Source organism: Carya illinoinensis, chromosome 4, assembly GCF_018687715.1.
Source record: "Carya illinoinensis cultivar Pawnee chromosome 4, C.illinoinensisPawnee_v1, whole genome shotgun sequence".
Classification (NCBI taxonomy): Eukaryota; Viridiplantae; Streptophyta; class Magnoliopsida; order Fagales; family Juglandaceae; genus Carya; species Carya illinoinensis.
Genome location: NC_056755.1, coordinates 42,256,527 through 42,282,707, shown reverse-complemented (window position 1 = coordinate 42,282,707; position 26,181 = coordinate 42,256,527). Strand labels below are relative to the sequence as shown.

Below are 26,181 nucleotides of genomic sequence, written 5' to 3'. Positions count from 1 at the left end.
GAGAGAGAGAGAGAGAGAGAGAGAGTAATACCTATAGATGAGGGAGACCTTCTGAACAACATATCAATGCCGACAGAGAGAATCCTAACTGTGGAAATTGCAAACAGACCAACGTCAAGGGAGAGCGAGCTGCACATTTTGTGTGGAAATAAGTTACTGGTATTACTCGATAAAATTAGAAACGGTTACGGTATAACTTGTTTTCGATTTTGCAAGTAAACGGGTCGATATTTTGGGTCGGGTCGGGTCGAAAAAATGTCGGGCCAGATTTACGGTTTATTTGTACAGTCCTAATCACAACATGCAATGGGTGAATGACTCGTGCGACAAACATCTCAATGATATAACTTTCGCCAAATCGCAAACAATCCAGGGGCATCACAATCAGTTTTCAGAAGAAAACAAATTTTTTATTAAGTTTGTAGTTTGAAAAAAATGATCCTTCCCTCTCTAAATCAAATTAAAAAAAAAAAAAAAAGAAAAAGAAAAAAGAAGCCAAAAATTTTATTGCCCAAAAATACCTGTTTTAGAGCTCCGATTGAGTTACCGGATCTTTTCCGGATAATTTGAAATAAAAACCGGAATCCACTTCTCAGTTCTCATTTGTGTTACCCTATAAATAGACAAATAATTCCCGAACCCTCGCTTGCTCTCACATACCATAGCAGCGAGCAGCCGCGAAGTGAGATTTGGTTTCTCAAATTTTCAACCATGGTGAATGCCTTCTTCACTATCAAGTTTGCCTCCCTTTTATTTGCTTTCCTGAGAACCAAACGGACCTTTAAATCCCCAACGCTCAATCGTTCTATCTTTGTGTTTTTATTAGGCAGATGTGGAAGCCGACGTTGCGGCGCCAGGGCAGCCGAAGAAGAGAACGTTCAAGAAGTTCAGCTTTAGAGGTGTCGATCTGGACGCACTTCTCGACATGTCCACTGACGAGCTCGTCAAGCTCTTCCACGCCCGCGCTCGCCGAAGGTGATTTAAGAGGAAGAGCCTCGAAGCTTGATTTCCATTTCTATTTCGAAAATTAAGCAAATATGTATGCATATTTTGAAGGATATGTGTGTGATTGAATGCGTATTTATGTCATATGCTTATTTGGCCTTAGGTTTCAACGCGGATTGAAGAGGAAGCCGATGGCGTTGATAAAAAAGCTGCGTAAGGCGGTCAGTGTTGTGTTTTCTACATCTAATAGTTGGCCTTTTTTATTATTATTTCTGTGTTTTTAACATATGCCAGTTGGCCTTGTTGATTCATGGGTTGCGTACCTCGGCCATGATACCACTGAGTTAAAACTTTATGAACACGACTCTCTGTAGATCGTATATCAAAGTGATCAATATGGCCAATACAGATTAGAATAAGGGCCAGTTAGTATGGCCTATGAAAGACATCAAAGCACAAAACCAGCCACGAAAATCACAAACAAAAAAAAAAAAAAGAAGAAGAAGAAGAAGAAAATTAAAGCAACTCTGACATTGATAGATTGTGGTTTTAGAAAGCAAAGTAAGACTGCCATTTGCTTAAGCTTTACCTGAAAGTGTCATAAAAGTCTTTCTACAATTAATCGCGTGCCAATTCTCAACATCAAATAGAGACTTTGCAACATACATATCCAAGAATTTGATCAATAAATAGAGAAAGCTGAAGAGGATAAAATCTACTGTATGAAAAATAAATAAGACAAAATAACCTCAAAACAAATTAAAAAAATTTCATCCTGGTAAGGGATGGAAATAAAGGAATCTAATCAATCCTTTTCTAATTTTGGGATCTATGAGATTTGAGGAAGGGGATGTTTGGAAATACTTTTCATCCCATCCCATCCCATCCTATCCCATTTCATCTCATCCTATATCATTTCCTTCCCAAACATCATTAAACACAAACACTTTCAAACTAATCATTACAACTTTCCCAACTTTTCAAATAAAAAACAATTCAACTTTATCAAATTTCAAAACAAAAATAATATTAAAAAATTATATTCTAACAATATTTTCACTTTATAATATTTTTTATTCAACATTTTCTCTCTCATTTCCCAAAACCCAATCACAAACCATCTTACTACTATTCACAGTGTTTTCATCTCATCTCATTCTCCAAGCATTCCTAAAAACTTAAAATTAATAGAGTTTGAGATAGTTTTAACGTCTTATTAGACATAAGAGAAATTCAAGAAATGTGATTATCTATTCAGTTTCCTTTTCTTTTGTATTTTTTTAAAAAGCCACCTAAGTTGGCTGGACTATCCTAAGCCCAAGATAATGAAATTATTAAGGTTTAGGTTAAATGGGTCTGAGCAATCTAACCCAACAAGTTTAAAGTTCAATCGGGTGTAAAATAAAGTATGTTACATAAATACTGGATCTGGACCTTACACTATCTAATGCTGTCGAGACAATGGACAATTTGGACTTCTCATGGACATTTAATTATGTGTCGGAAAATTAAAGAGGATCGAGTTCAATTGATCATGGAAGGTATTTTTACTTCCATTCACAGCCATAATCACACGCTAGAGGGCATCTCTACCTTGTCATGCAAAGATTAATGGAGTTTCTTTGTAGAGTTTACTACAAAGAAGTTTACTAGTGCTGAGAAAATTTTGGCCTTTGGGGCAGGCATAGTCTTTGATGAGCATGTTGTCTTAGAAGTACAATCTTATTATTGCAATGCAAATTGAATGGTAGATTGGGAGCTGATTGCTTTATCTAAATTCATTGGCCTGGCTGGTTTGACTTGGTTTGTTTACATCAGCTTCTTTCTTATTTTCTGCAGCTTTTTATTTTCTTTTGCAAGCCTATGTGCAGCCAAGGTAGAACAATAATAAAATCATTGATAAACTGATTTTCTTGCTGACTATTATAGTTAACTGTGAAGGTTTGGTTTCCCTCGAAGTAAACCAATTTGTGATTTGATTTCTGTTGAAGTAAACCAATTGGAGGCTTGATTTCCCTAAAATGAAATCAGAGCTTTTTCCCTGCTAGACTCATTATTTGCTATTACGTTGACACATGACATGCTTCTTGTCTTGAAGCTTGCTTGGTGTCCTTGAGATCCGAGCAAGAAAAATTGATAAAACTAACGAGAGAGATGCGTTTAGCATCGACATTCCTTGCTACAATTGCTAGTCTCTATTAGTTCAAGCAAAAATTTAGTTCCTCTTGGTTGAAAAGCCTATGTTATAAAGTCCAATTCTGTCCCTCTTTACTTGAGGTGCGCGGTTTTTGTTCCTCTAAAGAGGTTGAGGATTTTTGGGAATGGAGTACGTTTCCAGATATTCACATAGCTCAGTTCCCTCTTGAGAAGGGTAGGGACAGATCATCGTGCTCAATGGTGATAATTTTAGATATAGAATAAGAAGATATGGACCTCTTGAGGAATGCGCTCAAGCTTATTTATAATTAAGTTGCATTGTGCTCAATGAGTGGGTCCTTGCTATGTAAGAAGCACAATTTGTTAGGAACTCTGGAATGGTGTCACAAAACGTGAACAAGATGTTGTAACACCCCTTCCCATAGGTACGGAATGTTACGTACATTCCTAGCATAATGCCAGGTAAAGAGATTCGACGCCATAAAAAACAAATACCTCATTTATTGAATCATCAAATTAACTTAGCGCAACAGAGTATCATAATATAAAAGCTAAAACATACAAATAACATAAACTAGTTCTATGTATCAAAATTAGTTATTCAACTGTCTAACCAAAACTAGACCCATGTGGCACTAACACTTCTTCAAGGTCTAAGGCTGCATTTGGGTATTGTACTCTCAACACTTCTTACTACTATTCATTACTTTATTATTACTTTTCACTTACTTTTTACTACTATTCACAATTTTTCTCAATACTTATCAACACTCAAACCCACAGTATGTCTCTAGAAGAATAATCTACTCATGGCACTCCCACTCTGTATCCATGAATCATCATTTGGGACATTAAAACATAAAACAAAGAAACAAATAAATGAGTTGAAGACTCAGTAATAGCACATCATACTATAAACCTAACTTAGCTTAACATTAGGCTTAATTTTGAAAACTTACATACATTGTCACACGTACACATAACATATAGATCATTCATTAGTAACATAAGTGGAATCAAACATAATTATGGAAATACATGTAACATGGACGTATGAATTACTGACTCCATGCATTACCTATCATTCATACATAACTTACTCATCTTGTCTTTCATAATATAGTGACCATAATAACATACATGGATTGGTCCAGTAGTCTTTGGCCGCATAAATCATATGGTGAACCACGCTTGGGTCCGTGGCACCATATAACGTATCATAATCTATAGTGAAACACGCTTGAGTCCGTGTTATCACATAACATATGGTGAACCGCGATTGAGTTTGTGGCACCACATAACATATCATAACATGTGGTGAAACATGCTTGGGTCCCTCTCACCCTGAAACATCATAGCATGCATGTGATGGATCACGTTTAAGTTCGTGACTTGCACATCCACCCATAACATAAGGCCAAACTTAAAGTTTACTTGTCATTCACATGTCTTCTTACTAACATTCACAATGCATGTGAACATGTTGACTTCATGAATTTATATGGCTTGACATTCTCTTGTGCATGGTATAATGTTAAACATGGCCTATTGACATGAGCCTTACGTAACATAGCATAGCATAGACAGGCATAACATAATTTGAACATTACATGACATACGTGTGATTTTCATGATATATCATCCATTCTAACAACAATCCATATCAGCATAGCATACAGTCTCATTCACAAGCATATCATCATAATTCATTGAGGTTCATGAAGAGGAGCTAACCTTGAATTGGCTTGTAGCATAGCATAGGTAAACATCACATTTTTCATGCAAAACAGAATATTTACAGCACACTTAAAGTTATGATCATGCTACTTACCTCTTAGCGCTGCTTCTTGAATCTCACTCCGAATTTCTAAAGAACTAATTGTCACTAATGTTTCTAGAAAAACGTGTCATAGCATTAGACTTAATTAATGACATGCTAGGGAAATTAAGCTAATAAAATATTTGGTTATATACTAAAATTAATAACTTCTAATATTATATAATTATTTAAATGCTAATATCGTATTCAATCTTTCAAATATACTTAGTAGCGTAGATTAGGCTTTATACAAATCTATTAGACAAGCTGCAGAAATCTCACTTTATAACATAGGTTTGATCACGCAAAACGTTTGTAAATAACATTTGAACCCTTATAATATATTGCTGCAAATTGGTTTGTAAAAAGATTTATGCTTAATAACATAATTTAACTCCTAAGCATTTTCTGAGAAAAATAAGGTTTTTGGGCTAATATTTTCCCAAGTAAAACCCAGCCCATGTAAAACAATATTAAAGGGTTTTTTCTGTAAAATACAATCAGTCCAATTTAAACATAAAGCCCACATGAAGGCAGGCCACTTAAAACGTTCTAACAGTTTTTGAAATATGATAAAACCAAGCCCACGTGAGAAATCAGCCCATTTAAATTAACAAAAAGCACCTAGCCGAATGGGATTAAGGCCCAAGGCCCACTTTCCAATTTAAAGATACACTATGGAGATAGTTAGGAGCTCACGTACACACAAACAGGAAGGCATGGTCGTGCGACAGAGGAATTTGGGACTCACCGAGAGAGAAGGCTGAACACAACGGTGGCTGTAGCGGCTGGACTGAAATCAAAAGTCGGCGTGGGTTTACCGGGAAGGTGTGAGTTTGATAGGAGGCAACTGGTCGGTAGTTTCTGTGGCTGTCCGAGTACCTCCAACCCTTGCGGTGGTCGACGGTGGCTGAAACAGAATATACAAAGGTGGTTTTGGTTATTAATGACGGAGAGAGAGAACAACAAAGAAGAGGTCTATGGGGTCGATACACGTTGTGGGGGAAGGAAAGCTTACCGATGGCTTCTTCTATGATGGTTTCCGGCGAGGAGAGAGCCTCGCTTTGCTGTGAGGAAGGCTATGGGGCTTGCTGTGAGAATGGGTTTGGCTGCAAGACTGCTTCTGGTTTGATGGGGAGGAAAATCGTGGGGAAAAAGAGTGTATATATATATATATATATATATGATTTCATGTGTGCAAAGTTGGTTACCAATTAGGGGATGTATGGAAACAATTTCCATCTCATCTCATCACATCTCATTTCCTTCCCAAACATCATTCAAACACAAATACAAACACTTTCAAACTAATAATTACAACTTTCTCAAACTTTCAAACAAAAAACAATTCAACTTTTTCAAATCCTAAAACAAAAATTATATTAAAAAATTATATTCTAATAATATTTTAACTTTATAATAATTTTTATTCAACTTTTTCTCGCTCATTTCCCAAAACCCAATAAATACTTAACTCAAACTATCTCACTACTATTCACAAACCATCTTACTATTTACAAAATTATCATCTCATCTCATTCTCTAAACATCCCCTTGGGAAGGTTTTGCAAACTAGGAAACCAAACTAATAGATATGGGCATGTAGAGAGTGGAAGAATCTCACTCAAATAAACCACCATCTCAAAACTGATCTGTAATGATAATAATACTGAAAATAATAATACTAATTATAAACTAGCAAAAATGATAATAATAATCCTAAAACCCTTAACTTAGGACCTGTATATTACAGATGTGGACAAAGGCAACCTTGGGATCAAGGTTGTTGAAAGGAGGGGGAATGTTATGGTCCAATATTATTTGATTAATAATTATTTAGTTAGTAGTTCTTTGGGTCTTTTATTTGTAATAAAATTTGGGAAAAAGGTCAAGCCTCTTGATAACTCAGTTTACTTGATATGTTAGGAGTTTTATGTTGTTTAGAAGTTGAGTAGTTGGGTGGTGCCGGGTGGAGATTCACAAATCAAAGCGGTGTGGAAGATGATCCTTATTTGTATTATGTGGTGTATTTGGCAAGAGCGCAATGAGAGAACTTTCGAAGATAAGGAACGGACAAAAGAGGAGCTTAGTTCTATTTTTTTCAGTACTTTATTCCTGTGGACTCTAGCTATAGACTTTAATGGTTTAAATGTACATGAGTTCCTTGCAACTTCTATAGCGACCTAGATAGGTCTTATCTCTTGTATACCATCTTGTGTACTTGGGCTATGCCTTTTATTATTAATACTACCGTTTTACTTATCAAAAAAAAAAAAGAAGTTGAGTAGAATAATTCACAGTTGAACATTAATATAATCATCGATGAAGTAATTTTCTTGTATTTCTAAAAAAAAAAAAAAGTAATTTTCTTGTTGAGTATTATAGTTAACTGTGGAGGTCCAATTCCCCTCAAAGTAAACCAAATGGAGATTTGATTTCCCTCGAATGAAATCAGAAAACTCATTTCTTCCTGTTAAGCTCCTATCAAAATTTAAGAATCTTTAATAAGGCACTTCTTGGAAAATGGCAATGGTGGTACCATTAGGAATGGGAGTCTTTGTGGAGGGCTATTATTGAGTCAAAGTATAGGAGCTTTTTTTTTTTTTTTTGGGGGGGGGGGGGGGGGGGGGGGGGGGGGGTGTTCCAATGAAGTGAGGGTTGCGCGCGGTGTAAGTTTGTGGAAGAATATTAGAAATTGATGGGAGGTATTTGCTTTTTTTATTAGCTTCGCTATTGGAAAGGGATGTGATACTTGATGTTGTAATTCTGGCCTCAAGATTGCGTTTCCTTCTTTTTTTCCAAATGGCTCATGATCAAGAGGCATCAGTGTCAAATCCTTCAGACGACTCTAGTGGATCCTCATAGTGGAATGTTTGTTTTCTTAAGCTGCCCATGATTGGGAAATTGGAGTTATTTCCGAATTTTTCATTTTATTGTATGCTTTGAACATTGGTAGTATCAAGGAGGAGAGGATGCCGTGGATAATACTGGGAATAGGAATTTCATTGTGTGATATTTGTACAAGGCTTTGTCATGTCGAAATCATATTTTGTTTCTTTGGAAGTGCATTTGGAAGTAAGGTGCTGCTTAAAATTACTTTCTTGGTTGGACTGCATCTTTGGGGAAAATATTGACTATGGAGAATTTGAGAAAACGTGGACTCATTGTCCATGCTTGTAAATTCCTCAATACTTGTAAAGTCCGAACTATCCTATTATAGATATATTTTAGTCCCCAGACATTCCAAGTTAGAATCGTGGGCTTCATAATACAATTGGTTTTGCCCTCCCTCTCCTCCTTGACTTGGACTACCTCCCTTAGTGTCATGGTTGATTGTCCAAGTAAGATGCTTTTAACTCACTTCTCTTCTTAGATCTTGATTTTGTTCCAAGTAAGTGACCCACCTCAATTGCAAGTAGTGCTGTGAATTGGTCCTCATATTCTCCATATGTATTCCCCACACACTGCTATATCTTGTCGATCGGTGGAAGAGATATTAGGGGGTAACATTTTCCATAGACTCAACTCCAACTTGTAGACCAGGCCCTAAATATCTCCTCCACAACGCCATTGTTGTCACCACCTTGTCCAAAGCTATGTGTCGACCCCCAAGCTGCCTAGGTACCGAGAAATTGGTTCCCTCCGTCAAGGGTGGTGGAGCCATGGTCACCATTTGAAGTTTTGGGTTGGCGGAAAACCTAGAAACTCCCAAGTCTCGGCAATATCTTAGGTTCCTTCATTTCCAGTGGGGTTGTAATCGTCTCAACGGAGGGAACATTGACAGGGGGTGCGCCACTCACTGACAATCCTTTCTGTGCCACTTTGATAGATCTTACACCTTCCCCAAGCCTCAATGTTACACCATTTTGCTTCAGCACCAGCGTGATTGTTTTCGTTTCATTGGGGAGAACATTGACCAGGGGTGCATCACTTGTCGACAAACTTTTTTGCATCACTCGTGGTGGAGGGCAATCTGTTTTGGCTATCTCTATGCTGATACCTTATGTAGAACCCACTTTGAATATAGTTGACCCAATTCTCCTTTTGATCTGCCACTCTCCTGGGTCTGGATATCAAAATTGGGCCAAACCCAACTCTCTTTTTTCCTTTATCCAATTTTATAGGATTCAGCCCATTGCTTATCACGCTATAACACCCCTTTCCCGTATGTTAGGAATGTCACGTACATGTGCCAATAAAGCCAGGCAAGAGATTTGTATAATTTATTAAATATGAAATTCATAAAAAGAGTTATTAAAATAACCCTTGTCTTAAACAAACTAAATAAAATGATTGCCATAAACTAAAATTCACTAAAGTTCACTAGTATTCTCTTTCGAAGCTTGGCTCACCTGCTCGTAAACATCATCTTCACTTAGGTAGTTAAAAATATGAAATAAAACTAAAATGAATCTCAGTAAGATACTTGTCAAATTGTAAACTAGGGGTGTCAAATCGTGTTGACGGGTCGTGTCAAAGCATGTATATTATTCTATATACCTCAACCTTAACTCGACCCATTAAGTTTATCGTGTCAAAATCTCAAACTCTAACACGACCCATTAACATAACGGATCGTGTCGTGTCAACCCGTTTTGACCGATTAGTGAATATTACGAAATATGTTAACATGACACAATACGGCCTGTTTCAATCTGTTTATGTAAATGGGTTGAATAAGTTAGAAATTAATCAGTTTGACCTGATTAAATTTATCATAATTTTATATAAATTTTAAAATCACAATATTTATAAAAATTATAAAGCTAACTACAAGTCCAAAATTACAATCCAAATAATAAAAATCTCAAAATTGAAATTCTTAACAATTTTACTTTTAGATATAAGGGTATAGTTGTAACTTTAACTTTTTTAATGTGTCATAACGGGTTGACCCATTATCAACCCATTAAGCAATCGTGTCTTAACGGATCAACCTGTTTTGACCCAAACCCATTAAGACTAAACCTTAATCCGCTATTATCGTGTCGTATTCGTATTGGGTTAACGGGTCGTATAACATATTGCCACCATTATTGTAAACATAATAAATGTAAGGAATTTAAAAATAAAAATAAAAATAAAAATCATGCTGAGAAATAAAAATTAGAACTATTCGTACTCATGTTTATGCTATGCATAACTTGTATTGATTTATCTGAACTAACTAACTAATCTGATTGGCCAACACACTTTACCCCGTGTGCAAGGTTGTGCACCGGCCCACGTCCTGCGGCTGCAAGGGGAGCTACTAAGTAGTATTCTGGCATAATATGGTGGACCACACATGAGTTTGTGGCTTGCACATCTACCCATGAATTTGTATTGATATTATGCATCTGAATGACCATCTGATTAAAATTAATATGATCTTATACTTGGTCTTAAGGAAACTTATGTGTTTTATGCAACGTGAGATGCATGGCATACATAATACATACATACTTAGAAAATGCTGAATTAAACATGATGAAAAATTAACATGATCATGTATGAATGACATGGTTGCATAAATCATGACATGCATGATACATATTGGCTGACAAAGAAATGGCTTTAATAATAATCTATCTAAACAAACTAACTTGTGCTGATCGTAATTTATGATCAAGCTACTTACATCGATGCTCTGTTTCTGTTTCTGTTTCTTGGATCTTACTTCATAGTTTGTTACCTATACAAAGTACTAAATGTTACTAACATTTCTAGAAAAATGTGTCTTAGCATTCTGATCAATTAATTACATATCAAGAAATAATTATTCAGTTACATTAAAATTAATAAATGGTGAACTCATAACATATTCCTTTATTTTCTAATTGAAAATATAACATAATAATTTCATCCAAGTCTGTCAAAATAAACAATAGATAAGTGTTCTGATAACTAGACTTGATTATACTAAAAATTCAATTCCTTGAAGTTTATTACTATAATCAAACCATAAATTAATATTTGATAATATAATTTAAACTCTTAAATATTTTCTGGGCTAGCGCATAATTATTTAAGTAAAATTGAGCCCAATTAAGCTCAGCCCGACTTAAAAATAGTTTCTGAAATAATGAATTTAAGCCCATTGAAACTCAAGTTGAAATTGGAATAAACCCAACTAAAACAAAAGCCCATGTGGATTCAGCCCATCAGAAAAGGTCAGATAACACTTAAAAGGCTTCCTAACTTTTACAGGAGGGGTACACACCAAGGGGCTTTTAATGGTAACTTTGTAAATACTAGGACATCTACACATGATTGACCAACAGGGGTTAGAAGCATAAAGGCCCATTTTATATTTGCAAGGAACAAAGCCTCCTTTGGAGCACTGAAGGAACTGAGAAGACTTGGGGAGAAATAGGCATGCGGCAGATCCTTACAGAGGGGGGTAGAGGGCGAGATCGATGGTGGCGAACGCGGCACAAGGGCATTGAGAGATGCAAAACCTCTTATCACGCCTAGCCCATCAAGTTTCGCTGATAACATGGCAACCACTACCCCTTCAACTCGGCAAGCTAGTTTTGCATCTTTAAATGTACTGAGTATCTGTCTTTCAACCATACTGTCATTGGGAAGACCAAAACCATCCCTTGTTGAGTAAGAAATGGTTCTTAAGCTTTCAGAGGAGTTAGAACCCATATGACTTAGGTTCTGTCCGTGCGTGATTTGCAGTTTCCCTTTTTGCCCTTATTATCAAACTGAGTCACTGAAGCATGACCTGTATCCGGAGCTTCTGCATATGATCACCTCATCACTGTGGTTGCACTCCAATCTTTTTGGCTTTAGCTCCATATTGTTCTTCTCATGAGCAGATGTGTTATTTTGGATTTCCCCCAATGACCCATATCCATGAATGCGAAAAAAACAGAGCAGCGAATTTGAGTAACTTGACAACAAATTTCTCCCAACCCAGGCCTTTATACCCTTCCAGAATGACTAGAATACATCGCCGACCTTCTCCACCATATTCGGTCATAGTTAAAAATCTACCATGTACGTTGGAACATTGTTGAGCCATGAAGGCTCTGTTTCCTTTGCGCATGTGTTTTATGAATTCCGATTGTCAGCCTGCCTGAAACACGGCTTCCACCGTAGCCACCAGCCACCATTTATTGCTATGATCCAGAACTACAGACCTTTAAACACTTCAGCTCTTATCTACAATTTTTATTGAGGACCTTCATGTGTCTGGTGAAAACTCGAAAGCCTTCGATTCCACCCAAAAGCGCACAACTAACCCATAATAATCGGTGATCTAAAGTAAGAAAAAAAGGGAACGAGATAGAGAACTATTTACGGCAATCATAACCGGAAATAGCCATCTATGCACTCATAGTCTCATTCCATACAAGTGAGAGAGAGAGAAAATATTTTAAGATTTACTTGTAAATGGAAAGATATATAAAAATTTCTTAGGTGCGGTTTGAATAATGAGTTGAGATGAAAGTTAAAAATTGAATAAAATATTGTTAGAGCATTATTTTTTAATATATTATTGTTTTGGGATTTGAAAAAATTGAATTGTTTATTAGATTTTGTGAGACTTTGGAAAAGTTGTAATAATGAAATGAGATAAGTTGATATTGTTTCTCAATCCAAATGGGGCCTTAAACTTCTTGAAATCAAAATCATCATATTTTGATGACGATTTCATGCGAAACAAGAGCCTATCCAAAAATAGGTAGAGCACCTATAATCAAGATGCCACACAACCCCCCCTCCCTTCTCTTTTCCCCTAGAATGCATCTCTAATGCTAGTTATATGCTATTGCAAGTGGATGGTTGGGTATTTGGTATGCTTCTGCAACATGATTATAATAACTTTGTATGTTAGTAGCTAATTGCTGACCAAATACAGGGATATTTTCATGTTAATGGTGGTCTTATGATTGGAACAGAAACGTGAGGCACCACCCGGTGAGAAGCCAGAGCCAGTTAGGACTCACCTCCGCAACATGATCATTGTACCTGAGATGATTGGTAGCATTATAGGGGTTTACAATGGCAAGACCTTTAATCAAGTTGAAATCAAGCCAGAAATGATTGGACATTATCTAGCTGAATTCTCAATCAGTTACAAGCCTGTCAAGCATGGAAGGCCCGGCATTGGTGCTACCCACTCCTCCAGGTTCATTCCTCTCAAGTGAAGATTTTGCACGTGCCCTGAAATTGCTTTCCCTTTGTTTTGCTGTTCAAATGATCTATGACCACGTTTGTTGATCAACAGGTTCTTGACCTTCTATTTTGTTTCTTATGTTTTATTTATATACATTAGAAGTAGTTATTACGTTATAATTATTTTGGTGTCATCTACATTTTCGTCAGAATTTAGTTATTTGTCTTTAAAGAGAATATCAGATTAGATTGCATTCTGAGCTTCCCCCTAAATAAATTAGATGTTCAATATCAAGAAAGAATGGATTTAGTCTGATCACTATTTTATTCTATTTATGCTCTTATCTCTCACTGCTGGTTACTTAGCCAAGCCTAGATGGTGGTAGGTTTCTCCAGGTTTCTCTTTCCTTCTAGGCCTTTTCTCCCTTTCGTCGATGACAGAGTTTCCCACTTGGATTTAAAGTGTCCAGTAGCCTCTTGTTACCCATGCGCACCACCTAGATGGCTTCTCAACCCAATGCTCTTATCCCACCAACCTTGACATGCAACCCACAACGTGAGTCATGAATCTCTCACTTCATCATCGGATGATTATGTCATTGTTGAAGGTTTTTCCACTTTTGTCTAGGGTTCCATGCTTCACTATCTGTTGCAGCCTCCCAGTCTTGTCAGCCTTTGGGCAAGAAAAACATGGGATCACACCAAACATTTTGGCACCAATTTCTACTCTCTCTCTGTTTTTTTTTTTTGTTTTTTTTGGCATTTCCTTGCACTTTACTGGTTGTCTGTCGGTGATTGTTGGGTTGACCCTTACTTGGTATCCTAGTTAATATTGAAATGAATTGGTAGTGAAGGAAAGAGGTTGGTCCCGTGTTTTTCTTGGTTTAATAAATGAAATTATTATTTCATTGTGACTTAATCCCTAAACTTTGGTTTTGTACAATTTATATCATACTTAAATCTCAGTCGAAAACCACTGTTCGTTTTAACCGAAGTATGAATAATAGGGTAAATTTTGATATTATGGATATTTTGTGCTTATATACATTTTTGGTAAAATGAAGGACAATTTTTTTTTAAAAGAAAAAAAAAAGAAAAAAAGAATGGACTAGGTTAGAATTATGTGTATCAAAGTGAAGGGAGATAAATAAACATAGGTTAGAATCGAGTGTTTCGAAAGAGGAGAAAAAACCATGGGCTGATAGTTTTGGGAAAAAATGTGATTATTGTTTGACACTAGTGTACGAGTAAGAATAATTCTACTTAGTATTCACACACCATTTTTTTTTTCCCTTTTTCTCATAACAATTATGTGATATAACAATTATGTGATATATAGACGATGAGGAGAACAACTCAATTTATTTAATAGGAATAAAATAAATAAATTAAAAAAAATCTTAAAATATGTATGGTATGTGGTGGGATATGCTGAGTAGCATAACCCATAAGAGTAAATCCTCTGTTAACACGTCAGCCTTCCATTGATTTTCCAGCAGAACTACTTGTTCTACATTCTAGCCCTCATTTGAAAAATAAAAAAAAAATAAAAAATTAGCCCTGAAAATTCATCATCCTGGCTTACATTGCTAGCTTCTCCAACATTGATGGTTACTTCCTCCGACGGACCAATTTCTGGCTTGTTTTGGTCTGAACAAGGTTCATGACGGTACAAAAATCAAGCACCACAAAAAGACCTGTGCTTTTTAGGCACAAAACTGAAAGTGTCAAAAATCCATTCCAAAAACTAAATACCAATGAATTGTAGCCATAAATAAGGGAAATGTATTTTGTTACAACTCATTTTGCAATTACCTCCCAATCCAGAAAAGACGTTATGATTGTTGTAGGGATCTGAAGAAATTCTAGTGAAACAGCTGAAATGAGCGATATTCTGGAGGTGCCAACAGCTACTGCTATGGTGGTTCTAATAGCTATAGAAGTGCCGAACCTTGGCGATGCTCAAATATTCAGTCGTGACTCGTGGGTTCATAGAAAAGTCTAATAAAAAAGATCAAATAAATGTTGTAGATGCTGCCGAATCTGGAGCGATTTCCGTAATATGGAGGCATTGCGATCTGTGTTTGGCACCTCTTTTTCAACGGAATGTAGAATGTGAAAGGAAATCGAGCTCAAATCTAAATATTGATCTACTATTTTTTTCTTCTCTTTTTTTTAATTAATAAGAAACAATTGAAAAAAGTTGTCAGCCTTAAAAAAGAGGTGTTTACACAAATTTTTAGTACGAAGATTTTCTCTATATCGATCCTTTTCAGCCTTTGTTCCGACTTCCGTTGAAATAGTTGGAATTATAATCGTATGATATGTACAAATGTTTTGGAATTATTTTTTTATGATACGATCTATTTTTTTATATTTTTTTTAATCAAGAGTGGGTACTTTATCTAGATCGAAATAAATCATTACCCTTGATGTAATATAATTCCACATGTAGGTTAAGTTTAGGTAATGAATTGAGTTGAAATGAGATGAAAATTAAAAATTAAAAAATATATATATTATTAAAATATTATTTTATAAAGATCATTATTTTTAAGTTTTGAAAAATTAAATTATTTATTATATTTTATATAATAATTATAATAATAAAATAAAAAAAGTTGTTTCCCTTGCATCTGCTTTGCAACTATTTTGTCCAGATATTGGGTAGTAAAAAGGAAAAAAAAAAAAAAAAAAAAAAAAAGCTTTAAAAAGCACCACTTTTTTTATTTGGAAAAATATAATTACAAGCACAATCGCACATTAATCTGTACATTAATTTGATGTGATTGGTTAAAAAGTAAATTTTATTAAAAATAATGTTAATTTAAATTTTAAGTATGAATGAATCAATATTGATATGCAGATTAGTACACGACTTTACTTACACGTAGTAAAATTTTTTTTATTTTGATCTCTTTTTTCTTTCAATCATTCATGATTGTATTTATCTTAGTTTACAGTAAATTAATACTGTACATAGCATTCAATTGTTGCATTCTTAAAAAAAAACATCAGTTTTAGGTGGTTGATTTATATATCCTATAGGCTCTGTTTTCTGCCATAAAACACCATTAGTTTCAGGCTGCATGGATTTGAGAGAGATTAATTTGTTTTTCCAATCCTTCAAAAGCAATAGATCAACAATCATATTGTGTTTCAGAAACCAATTAAAATTAACCAGCAAGACCGATTAAAATTAACCAACAACGTTAATTAGGGAGACGGTTCCAAATCGACTTCCCTGTTGTGAACAAGTTCGGGATCAACCCACAATAAATTAATTGAGTCTCTTACGTGTTTCTGTTTTATTGGCCGTTTCGGTTCGAAGCTTTTCTCTTTTGATATGCACAATAATTTTCAGGAAGCCAGCGTCGGCAGCAGCTAGGAGACAAGTGTGGGTTCCCATCCGGAGTCACCGTCGCCGCCTCACAGTTTCCACGTGATTCCTATCTATTTCCTTTTTTTGTTTTGCCCGTAAATTAATATAATTAAGAACTGAACATTTTTCCTGATCTATTTTGTTAGTTTTGATTAAACCTTTGACTGCCAAATATTATTAAATAATTATTATAGTATAGGTAAAGCTCCGTGCCATAATTATTGAAAGCCCTGCTGTCCAGCAGCCCTAAGCTAGTAGTGGTCTCGAGCTGTAGCTCTCCAACCCAAAATTAAACGTGCTGAGCCTGCGAACTCTTTGAACCTACTTCAATTATGGCAAATCAAAAACAAGAAAACACAAGTTTCTAGACAACTTTAAACGTTTCAAAAAAGGCCGGATGATAATAATGCTGTCCTTATAAACGTAGGGTCATAAAGTTTCTGTGTATTTATTTAATTGTATGGTTATATTCATACTTGTATTGGGATTATTAGAATCATCATGGATGATGAATTGTAGGAATAGTTTTTGAATGGTACCGTTTTCACACACCATTTGAATAATGAAATGGGATAGAATAATGTTTTATAAGATTAAATAAAATATTATTATTATTTTAAAATTTTAAATTTTGAATTATTTATTATATTTTTATATAAAAATTTAAAAAAATTATAATGATAATATAATATGAGATGAAATGAAATATTTTTATTATTTAATCGGGACTTTAGAGTCACATCTCATCTTAATGAGATTCTATTGTTCAATATTGATTTACATAATTCATATATTCCTAAGTTTTTTTTCCTCTATATAGAGGTGTGAGGTTTCGTATTCAGATTTTTTATTTGGAGAATCAGGTTATATGCTATCAGGCTATTAGGCACTTGGCATATATTTCAAAGTTAAGTTGTGATTATTTCTTTAATTGTTATTTTGTAGATTATGACAAAGATCTTCTAGATTTGAGAAGATATACACAGCAGCCATCGTGATTTTGCATTCATATGAAACATCTTCGTCTACAGAAAATTATAGTAAAACGAGATAAGCTACATGCATGTATCATATGAAGTTAATGGTAAACTTGCTTGGGAGTGCAATTCAAAAATGGTAAAGATGCACAATTCATAATTATTTTATAACACATCTCAAATCAATCAACGTAACACTACCATTTTATTTGAAATAACTTATTTTATATAATTAATTTTTATTTTAACTAAAGGGATAAAATAATTATTTATATAAAATAATTTTTATTTATTTAGATAAAATTTGTGTAAAGCGTAAACTAAACATATATTATTACTATATTATTACTCTAATAACTTTTAAGATGTGTTTGGTTGTTTAACCTAATTTAATCCATCTCAAACTAATTATTAACGAGGCTTACTACTTTTTCAAATTTTCATAAAAAAAAAAATTAAACTTATCTTAACCTCCTTTATATATTTCAACCTAAAAAATTATACTCATTTCAACTTAAAAAATTTAAACCCCTCTTAATAAGGCTTTGTTTGGATATAACAAGTTCTCTAACTCATCTCAACTCATATCATCTAATCATTATAATTTTATCAAATTATCACACAAAATATAATTAAAAATTTAATTTTTTCAAATCTTAAAATAATAATAATATTAAAAAATAAAATTCTTAACTTTCATATCAACTCATTATCCAAATCACATCTAAGACATACAAAATACTATTATTCACAATGCAACTTATGAATATCACCAGAGCTATATTAGGTTGTTGAACCAAACTCAACTCATCTCAAATCACTTATTGACATGGCATATTATCTTTTTAATTTTTCTTAAAAAAGTTAAACATATCTCAATCTATTTTATACATTTTAATTTAAAAAGTTGAATCAATCTTAATATAAAATAAAATAAAATAGAATACATAAAATATTATTATTTAGGATAAATTTGAATAGTGAGATGAACATTTTTAATTTTTAAATAAAAATTTAAAATATTACCTTTTAATATTATTATTATTTTAAAATTAAAAAAATTAAATTAAATTTTATATAATAATAAAATAAAATAAAAATTTTCTCTTCAATCTCGCTGTAAAACCTGCACTTACAATTCAACTCTCCTCTTTTTTATATAATAAAAAATGATATATATAATTATTTTTATATATATATTTTTACTTATTTTATTAATATAATTAATTATATATTAAAATAAATTAATACAATTAATTATATCAATAAAATGAATTAAAAATATGTAAAACAGACTTTACGTAAAATTACCCGACCTAACAGCAGCCAAACTCGTAAAAATTAAGGCGCCTCTAACACCATCCATCATTAATTATATTATTAAATAACGCAGACAAACGTACAAAACGCCAAAGCTGTCGGCGATAACCAGACTGTCCCCTCCACTATATATGACCTCCACGCTAACTCTCACTCTCACACGCGCACTCCTTTTCCTCATTCCAATTAATCCTTTTCTGCTACGTACGCTTGAGTCAATGCCCGTGGACGCGCTTCCCGTCTCCGGAACACCGACAGGAGAGACACAGTCTCCGTTTCCAGCGCCGGGGAAGCGCATGGCAGCTCATTTCAGGGGCGTCCGCAAGCGCCCGTGGGGCCGGTTCGCGGCCGAGATCCGAGACCCGTGGAGGAAGACCCGTAAGTGGCTCGGCACCTTCGACACTGCAGAAGAGGCCGCCTTGGCCTACGACGAGGCCGCTATCAGCCTCCGAGGCATCAAGGCCAGGACCAACTTTGGCCTCCACGGCATCGTCATCACTCCTCCCGTCGTTACCGGTGACTCTGGTGCAAGGGAGTTTTTTGGCTGGAGACCCTCGCCGGGCTACGTATCAGGTGCTGATAATCCCTCCGCGTCGATATCAGAGTACAAGGGGTACAAGATGGAGAACGTGGATGTGGTGGTGAGCGAGCAGGAAGAGAATAGTCAAACGAAGAAGCCGTTTCTCTTCGATCTGAATCTCCCTGCGCCGCTGTTCTGAACCACCGAAGATGGCGGTAGCCGGTGAGGACTTGACCCTGGAAGAATGTCCGACTTTGTTTTCTATTTTGATCTGTTTGGGTTCTCTTTTTTTGTCAACCCTCATGGTTAGTGTATGAATCCCACTTTATGTACAGCTTAATCAGCTCTTCAAAGAGCACTATTATGAGCTTAATTAAACAGAATAACGATGATAATGGCAATGATGATGAGTTAGGAACCTGAGCGGGGCGATGGAAGAGGACGAACCGATGAGCGTAGGGTGCGGCACAATAATAGCGTTTGACTGAGACTTCAGACTGAGACAGAGAGACCACAGTCTCTCTGCATTTTGCTGCTTACTTTACCTATCGGTCTGATTGACTGACCCACTCCTCATCCAATCGACACGTCTTCGTTTTTAACTTCCTCTGCACGTTGGTTGCCCTTTTCCACTTTTGCTCTTTGTTTTATTTTTTTTCCTTCGACGACAAACACCAGTCACGAGCTGATGGAATCCAACTGGCAACAGCAATGGACAAAAGGGGAAAAAAAAAAAAACGTTGGGAGACAAAGCCCAAGTTGTCAAGCAGCCATAAACTGAACTTAATGTACACGTTACAAGTTTCCAACGACATCTTATTTATAGCATATGGCACACATTTTCCATCTGTTACGTTACACAGTTTAAGCGGTGTGTTGCGTGACATTAAAAATCTTGTCATATGATATATTAATCGTAGTTGAAAATGATAAAAATTAAAATTAAGGTTAGTATTAATTGTTTAGTATTAAGTCTCTGCAAATTTCCACCCTTCTCCATAAAGCATAACTCTATGCTAAGTCTGGTTCATGTACATTGCTTCTTTGGTTACAAACTGTAGCCATCGCTATCACCTCTCATTTCTCATCTCTGACATGATGCGTATTAAATGATGGGTTTATAAGAAAAATATATTAAATAGTATCTAATAATCTAATATCACATCAAGATGACGAGTAGCATTTGAAATTGAAATGGGACCCGAAGCATATTTATTTTTAGTTATTGTATCATATCAATTTTGTTCCAACCCTTGTCTCTGCATTTCCCATCTGATTGGTTGACCGATTAATTAGTATTGCATGTTAGTGAGACGTTAGACGGGTATTCATTCCAGGGTCAAATCCTCACCGGGTAAGACCATCGTCTCAAACTTCACTAATGGCCAGGTGGGCTGAGGCCCATATGTTCTGTTTCATTCTTTTCCTGTTCAAACTTTAATCCCCCTCAGCTAGGACTATAAAATATATACAAATAAGGGAAGATAAGGAAAGCAAAATCCAAACCCAAAAGATTTTATTTTAAAGTAAATCCCACTTACTGGTAATCTATCCCTGTTAAGAATAAGAATCCATGTTCTCCATGATAAGACTCATCATGTGTATGTATGTATGTATGTATGTATGTAAATGCTCAGATTTTTTTGCTTTCTGGATTAATTGGTCCCAACTTCCAAACATGAGAGTAAAGAAAGAATGGGTAGTTTTAGTCCCCCATTGGCACTAAACTTTATTTATTAATTGGTGGATTTGGATGTTGTTTGTGGCAAACATAATGAGTTATTTGCAACCTTTCTGGCTTTCACTTTCTATTCAGGACAATTCCATTATTGACTTTAACCTGCTTTTTTTTCCAGTCTGACAAACACATCCTTATCCAACCTAGATTAGTGTCATCTCTTCTGTGCCCCTAAATTACCCTTTTTTTTTGTTTTTTTAAGAAAAACAGAAGCCATTAAATACGTGTTCAAGTAGCAAAGAAGTTGTCACCAAACCAGTATATGATGAACCTGGGGTTGGGAGGCAAGCAACAATATGGTCTCTGATTTTGATATATTTGGAAATGGTCCCAATTCCAAGAAATAAGAACAATATTGGATGGCGTTGAAGGGAGAATATTGCATAAAAATGTCGAGGCATGCCTACCCATTTTGGTCCCCTTGCAACCAACTAACATGCCTTGTTCTAGACTCCTAAAATATGGACATCTTGAATAATATTCTTCTTCCGGAAGTAGAGGATATCATACATAGAAACAACATGCCTTGTTTAGATCATATTCATTAGACTCAGACAGATTCCATAAGTGCAGAAAAGATTGGATCCAAAACCCAAATCCAGCCTAAGCTGAATATAGTTTTATTTTAAATTATTACTTCTTTTAAAATAACTAATATTCATTTAAAATAAAATTGGCAAGTATATGTTTCTCAGATTGATAGTGGCCACTGCCTACAAATGAAGTTGACATCCGAAGGTGCTGCCAATGATTCAAATTTCTTGCAATCCAGTTCATGAACCACTTACCTCTGCACACCCGTTACTATTCCTGAAAACGAAAACAAACTTAAAAATATTTTGAATTTGACAATTCTCTTGGGATAATCAATCACAGATATTTCTTACAGAACAGCTATTGCTATATAAACGGAGTAGGCGACTGTAGAGGATGCGTCATGCACGCTGACTTGTAAGTAAAAAGACTTGAATCTTAATCCATGGATGCAGCATCGAATCATGCACAATTAGAGATTAAAACATCGCTTGCTAAGAGGGGCTGAGAGTTTATACAAATTGACACCTCCAATATTACATGATTTTTCAGTTAAGCGCCGGGCTGCATGCCCACTTGCAAAGATAAGCTATAAAGGGTCGGACTCAACCCTCCAAAGCCCCCAAAAAAAAAAAAATAGCAAAAAACAAAAAACTGCTCCCAAAGTATATATATCCATGTGAGGAGATGCAAAATATGTACAGGAGCATTTCCAAGCCAACCAAATACATTAGATGTTGCTAAACTAAATAGCAGGGCTTGGCCTTGGTGAATCTCTCCACGGCAGCTCACGTGGTTGTAGACTGAGTTGGTAACCTCGGGTGGTTATGCTCGCCTTCATAGGTAACAATCAGCATAGAAGGCTCTTCCAAGCACCTCTCAACATGCTTCCTTGCAGGACAACCTCTCATGCTGCTACATTTGTAGTATCCTCTGCACAAGTTTATAAACAGCTTCTCAGTGACTTAAGTTAGTTCATGCATACATAAATGGTATCGGCGATGACAGTTTGAAAACATTTCAATTCTCAGTTATTATCAGTTTCAAATAAAATAAAAAAGAGGATAATTTTGTATTGTTTTGAGTTGACCCTCTGCAATTTCTTGATGAAAGGATCAACGAAAATAGAACTGGTATCAAACAACCATCTTCGGCAGATTCATGCCACAACTAGCAAGGCAGATCTAATTCCTCATCCCCAACAACAGATGAAGCAAGATGAAAAAACAACTTAGTTCCTAGAATTGAATTTGGCTTTTTCTAATGTGTAAAACAAAAATCCCGATCTTGAGTACATAGCACAAGCTTTGTAGCTACTCCAGTGGAGACTAGAGAACATAAATCTTAGCAACCAGCCAATGCCCAATCACAGAAAACAATCAAATGGCTAAATACCTCTCCTGAGTGTGTAAAAGGAAAAAAGATACAAATCTATTTTCCACAGCAATGCTTCTCACAACAAAGATTAAAAACAAACAACAAAGAAGATCAACCGTAACAACCTCGAACAATTAATTCGAGAGTACATCATTATACTTTACAAAATTCTTAAAAAAATGCCTAGCTGTAGAATAACAATAAGTAGATATCACATATACTCGCACCAAATTTACAGATTTAGAGCGTCAGGAACTTAGAACTGAATCAGATGCTGAATATACCTAGGGTGAGGGGAACCCTTGATTGGCTTCTGCCCATATTTCCTCCATGAGTAATCATCAGGAGGTATATCTGCAAGCTTGTTACTGATTGCGGGTACCTTGATTGATCTCTTCACCCTATGTTTCCTGCCACCACAATTAACCAATTAAGAAAAATCTGTTAACTAAAAATCAAATCATTCCGCAATAGATGAGAGGAGGAAAAATTGAAAACGATAAGGTCTAAGGCCATAATTAAATGGCAGAGATGGTGAAGAAACAAAGTCTAACCTCTTCTTTGAGCAATGACATCTACCACTGCTTCCACATTTCACACTCCCATCATCTCCCCTGGCAGAGCACTTTCTCTTATGCTGTTGAGAATTCTGATCTGAAGAGTGAGGTGCCCCAATCAAATGGAAAGCACTTGCATCCAAGTTAGCTACACTTCCATCTATACTCAAGGAGGATATAAATGACCTAGTGGACGACATTGTGGGAGTGCAACTAGAGCTATCAAAATTCAGGTTTATGCCACTATTGCTCCGTCGATACATCATTTCAGCTTGGTGTTTCATCTGTTGCTGCTGAAATAACCTCTGTTGGTGCTGTTGGTGCTGGAGGAAGTGATAGTGTGACGATGGTGTTTGATGGGAAAGTTGGAGAGGGCTTTTCCCATTTGAGCTCAATTCCAAAGATGGGTTTCCCAAACACAAGTTACTCTTAACGTGGGAGCCAATTTCTTGAATTGGATTTTCGGGAAAGTTAGACTGAAGAAACTGATGATTTTTGGGTTGCTGGTCTGTTCTACAATTTGGGTTCTCCAACAAGATGCCTTGGGGAAAAGGGATATGGAGTTTCTTGAGCTTTCTAACTCTTGCATGACCCAAACCAGTGTTAAGAAGAGAAACAACTTTCTTGAACCTGAATACAGCCTCCCCAGTCTCTGCCATTAAATTCTTACACTGAACCTGATCTTGAGGCTGAGACAGAAGGCTTAGAACTCTATGGCAGCAATTCACAGCTGCTTTGTTAGCTTCTTCAACCTCCTCCATACTCGGCCCAAACGTAAAAACAATAACCCTAAGTACTCAAACCCCAAGAACCTAACCAAAGCACACCATAAAAGACCTCGTAATCAGAAAGAAGAACTTAAATAATAGATATTCAACCGTCCATATCCAACGAAACAAACACCCAGATAGTCAAAATCGCATTTTTCAGCGAACAAACGCCCAAGATCGAGTTTTTCATCGAAATTCCAGGAGTTTCGCCAAAGAAAATGCTTAATTTTCCCAAAACAAAGAACCAGCACACCACAATGAACTAGGTCAGTGAAAATTGGAACACCCAAATAGATCAGACCCTACATAGCTATTTCACAAAAGGAAGTTGATCAAACCATGAGGGAAAAAGCAAGAAAAGCACCAAAGGACGGACCTTGTCGAACTTGGTACTGTCAAACCCTAGATTCTTCTTCCAAGGTTTAGAGATTGAAAGGTGTGAAACAGAAGTGGGAGACTTTTGCTTCGCATGATAATTCACACGGCCAAAAGAATACAAAGCCCTCCACTTTCTCCTCAACGATATTTTATTATTTGCCTACAGAAAGGAAGGAAGGAAAAAAAACGAAAAAAAAAAAAAAAAACACAGAGAAATCGAGACGGAGGGAGAGAGAGACAGATAGAGAGGCGTTTGAATAAGGAATGCAAGGGAGTAATGAACTGCCGTCTGTGTCACAGATTTTAAAGGCAGGTCCCACACAAAGACCTTTGTCACTGCTTTTCTTCCCCCAATATCCAGCTTTAATTAATCTTTTTCTTTTATAAAACTGCTCTGCTCTGATCTGATCTGATCTGTTCTGTTCTGGTCTCTTAGCTTGAGTTTTACTACTTCCAGTTCCAGATTTGCTGTCATGTTGTGTGTTTGTTTGGAGTTGGAGTTGCCTTGTGTACATCCCATGTTTGCACAGTGTGATTACTTCTCACATTAGCTGTCTATTCCCTGCAGTTTCTTTGGGCAGACTCTTCTATTATCATTATTATTATTATTGGTATTTAGTATTAGGATTGAGATATTAATATTCACAAAATTTTTAAAAATAATATCATTTTAACCTAATAATTTTATTATTATTTATAAATAATTTCAATTTATTTCATCTCATCTTATTATTGAAACGAGATTTTGTAAAAAAGATTAAACAAATTTGCTTAGGTGAGCAAATAAGGACGAGAAACATATAAAATTCTATATCGAGATGATTAGTAGTAAAGCCTAGTTCATGTGATTTGGTGAATTAAATGACCACAAGACTCGTATTCTTTATTCATTATTATGATATAAAGATAGTTTCTTGATTGAATTGAATGATTAAATACAAAGAAAAATAGATATAGTACTAAATGTATAGAAAATATAATTTTAAAAACTTAACGTTATGTTTAATTTCCTCAATTTGGATAATAAAAATATATATGCTATAATTGCTCCAAAAATACAAAAATTCTTGCTAGAAAACAAGTAAAGCTATTTATCTGTAAATGGTAGTAAAAAAATAATAAAATTTTTTTGAATAATAATAAAATAATTTAAAATTACCCTTACTAAATAGAACAAAATTTGACCAAACTCTTTAAGCCTCGTTTGGATAGTAAATCTTATTATTAAAAATGTTAACATAAAATATAATAAATAATTTAAATTTTTTTAAATTTTAAAATAATAATAATATTAAAAAATAATATTTTATTTTATTTTTAATTTTTATTTAAAACTATCCAATTTGGTCTCACAGTCCAAAGTGCATCTTATTAGAAAAAGATCAAATACCTTTAAAAAATTAATAAATAAAAAATATGTCAAAGTTAGGCCTAACTCTTGCTAGAAAAACAGTAAACCCCTTTTAAAAAATATATATATATATTGAAAGGAAATCTCTCTGTCTGCGAGAGAGGCTGATCAAAGTGTCCGCATAAAAAGGTGGGACCCAAGAACGGTCCTCGAGAGCATTTTCCTTTCTATATATAGCCGTTGCGCA

At 35.2% G+C, this 26,181-nt stretch overlaps 3 protein-coding genes across 3 annotated transcripts; 2 read left to right on the top strand and 1 right to left on the bottom strand.

Moving 5' to 3' along the window:
* The first annotated feature begins 555 nt into the window (after positions 1–555).
* Positions 556–13,284, top strand: LOC122308497 (40S ribosomal protein S15). The gene is made up of 4 exons (XM_043121855.1): positions 556–714; positions 827–975; positions 1,109–1,166; positions 12,814–13,284. The coding sequence occupies exons 1-4, from the start codon at positions 712–714 to the stop codon at positions 13,060–13,062; spliced, it is 459 nt and encodes a 152-aa protein (XP_042977789.1). The 5' UTR covers positions 556–711; the 3' UTR covers positions 13,063–13,284.
* Positions 13,285–18,927: 5,643 nt separating this feature from the next.
* On the top strand, positions 18,928–19,428 carry LOC122306529 (ethylene-responsive transcription factor 3-like). The gene has a single exon (XM_043118954.1). The coding sequence runs from the start codon at positions 18,928–18,930 to the stop codon at positions 19,426–19,428; it is 501 nt and encodes a 166-aa protein (XP_042974888.1).
* A 2,523-nt stretch (positions 19,429–21,951) lies between these two features.
* Positions 21,952–24,851, bottom strand: LOC122308496 (probable WRKY transcription factor 21). The gene is made up of 3 exons (XM_043121853.1): positions 23,433–24,851; positions 23,163–23,288; positions 21,952–22,434 (listed from the first exon to the last, which is right to left on the bottom strand). Exons 1-3 carry the CDS (start codon positions 24,194–24,196, stop codon positions 22,290–22,292), a joined length of 1,035 nt encoding a protein of 344 aa, XP_042977787.1. The 5' UTR covers positions 24,197–24,851; the 3' UTR covers positions 21,952–22,289.
* Between the last annotated feature and the right edge of the window lie 1,330 nt (positions 24,852–26,181).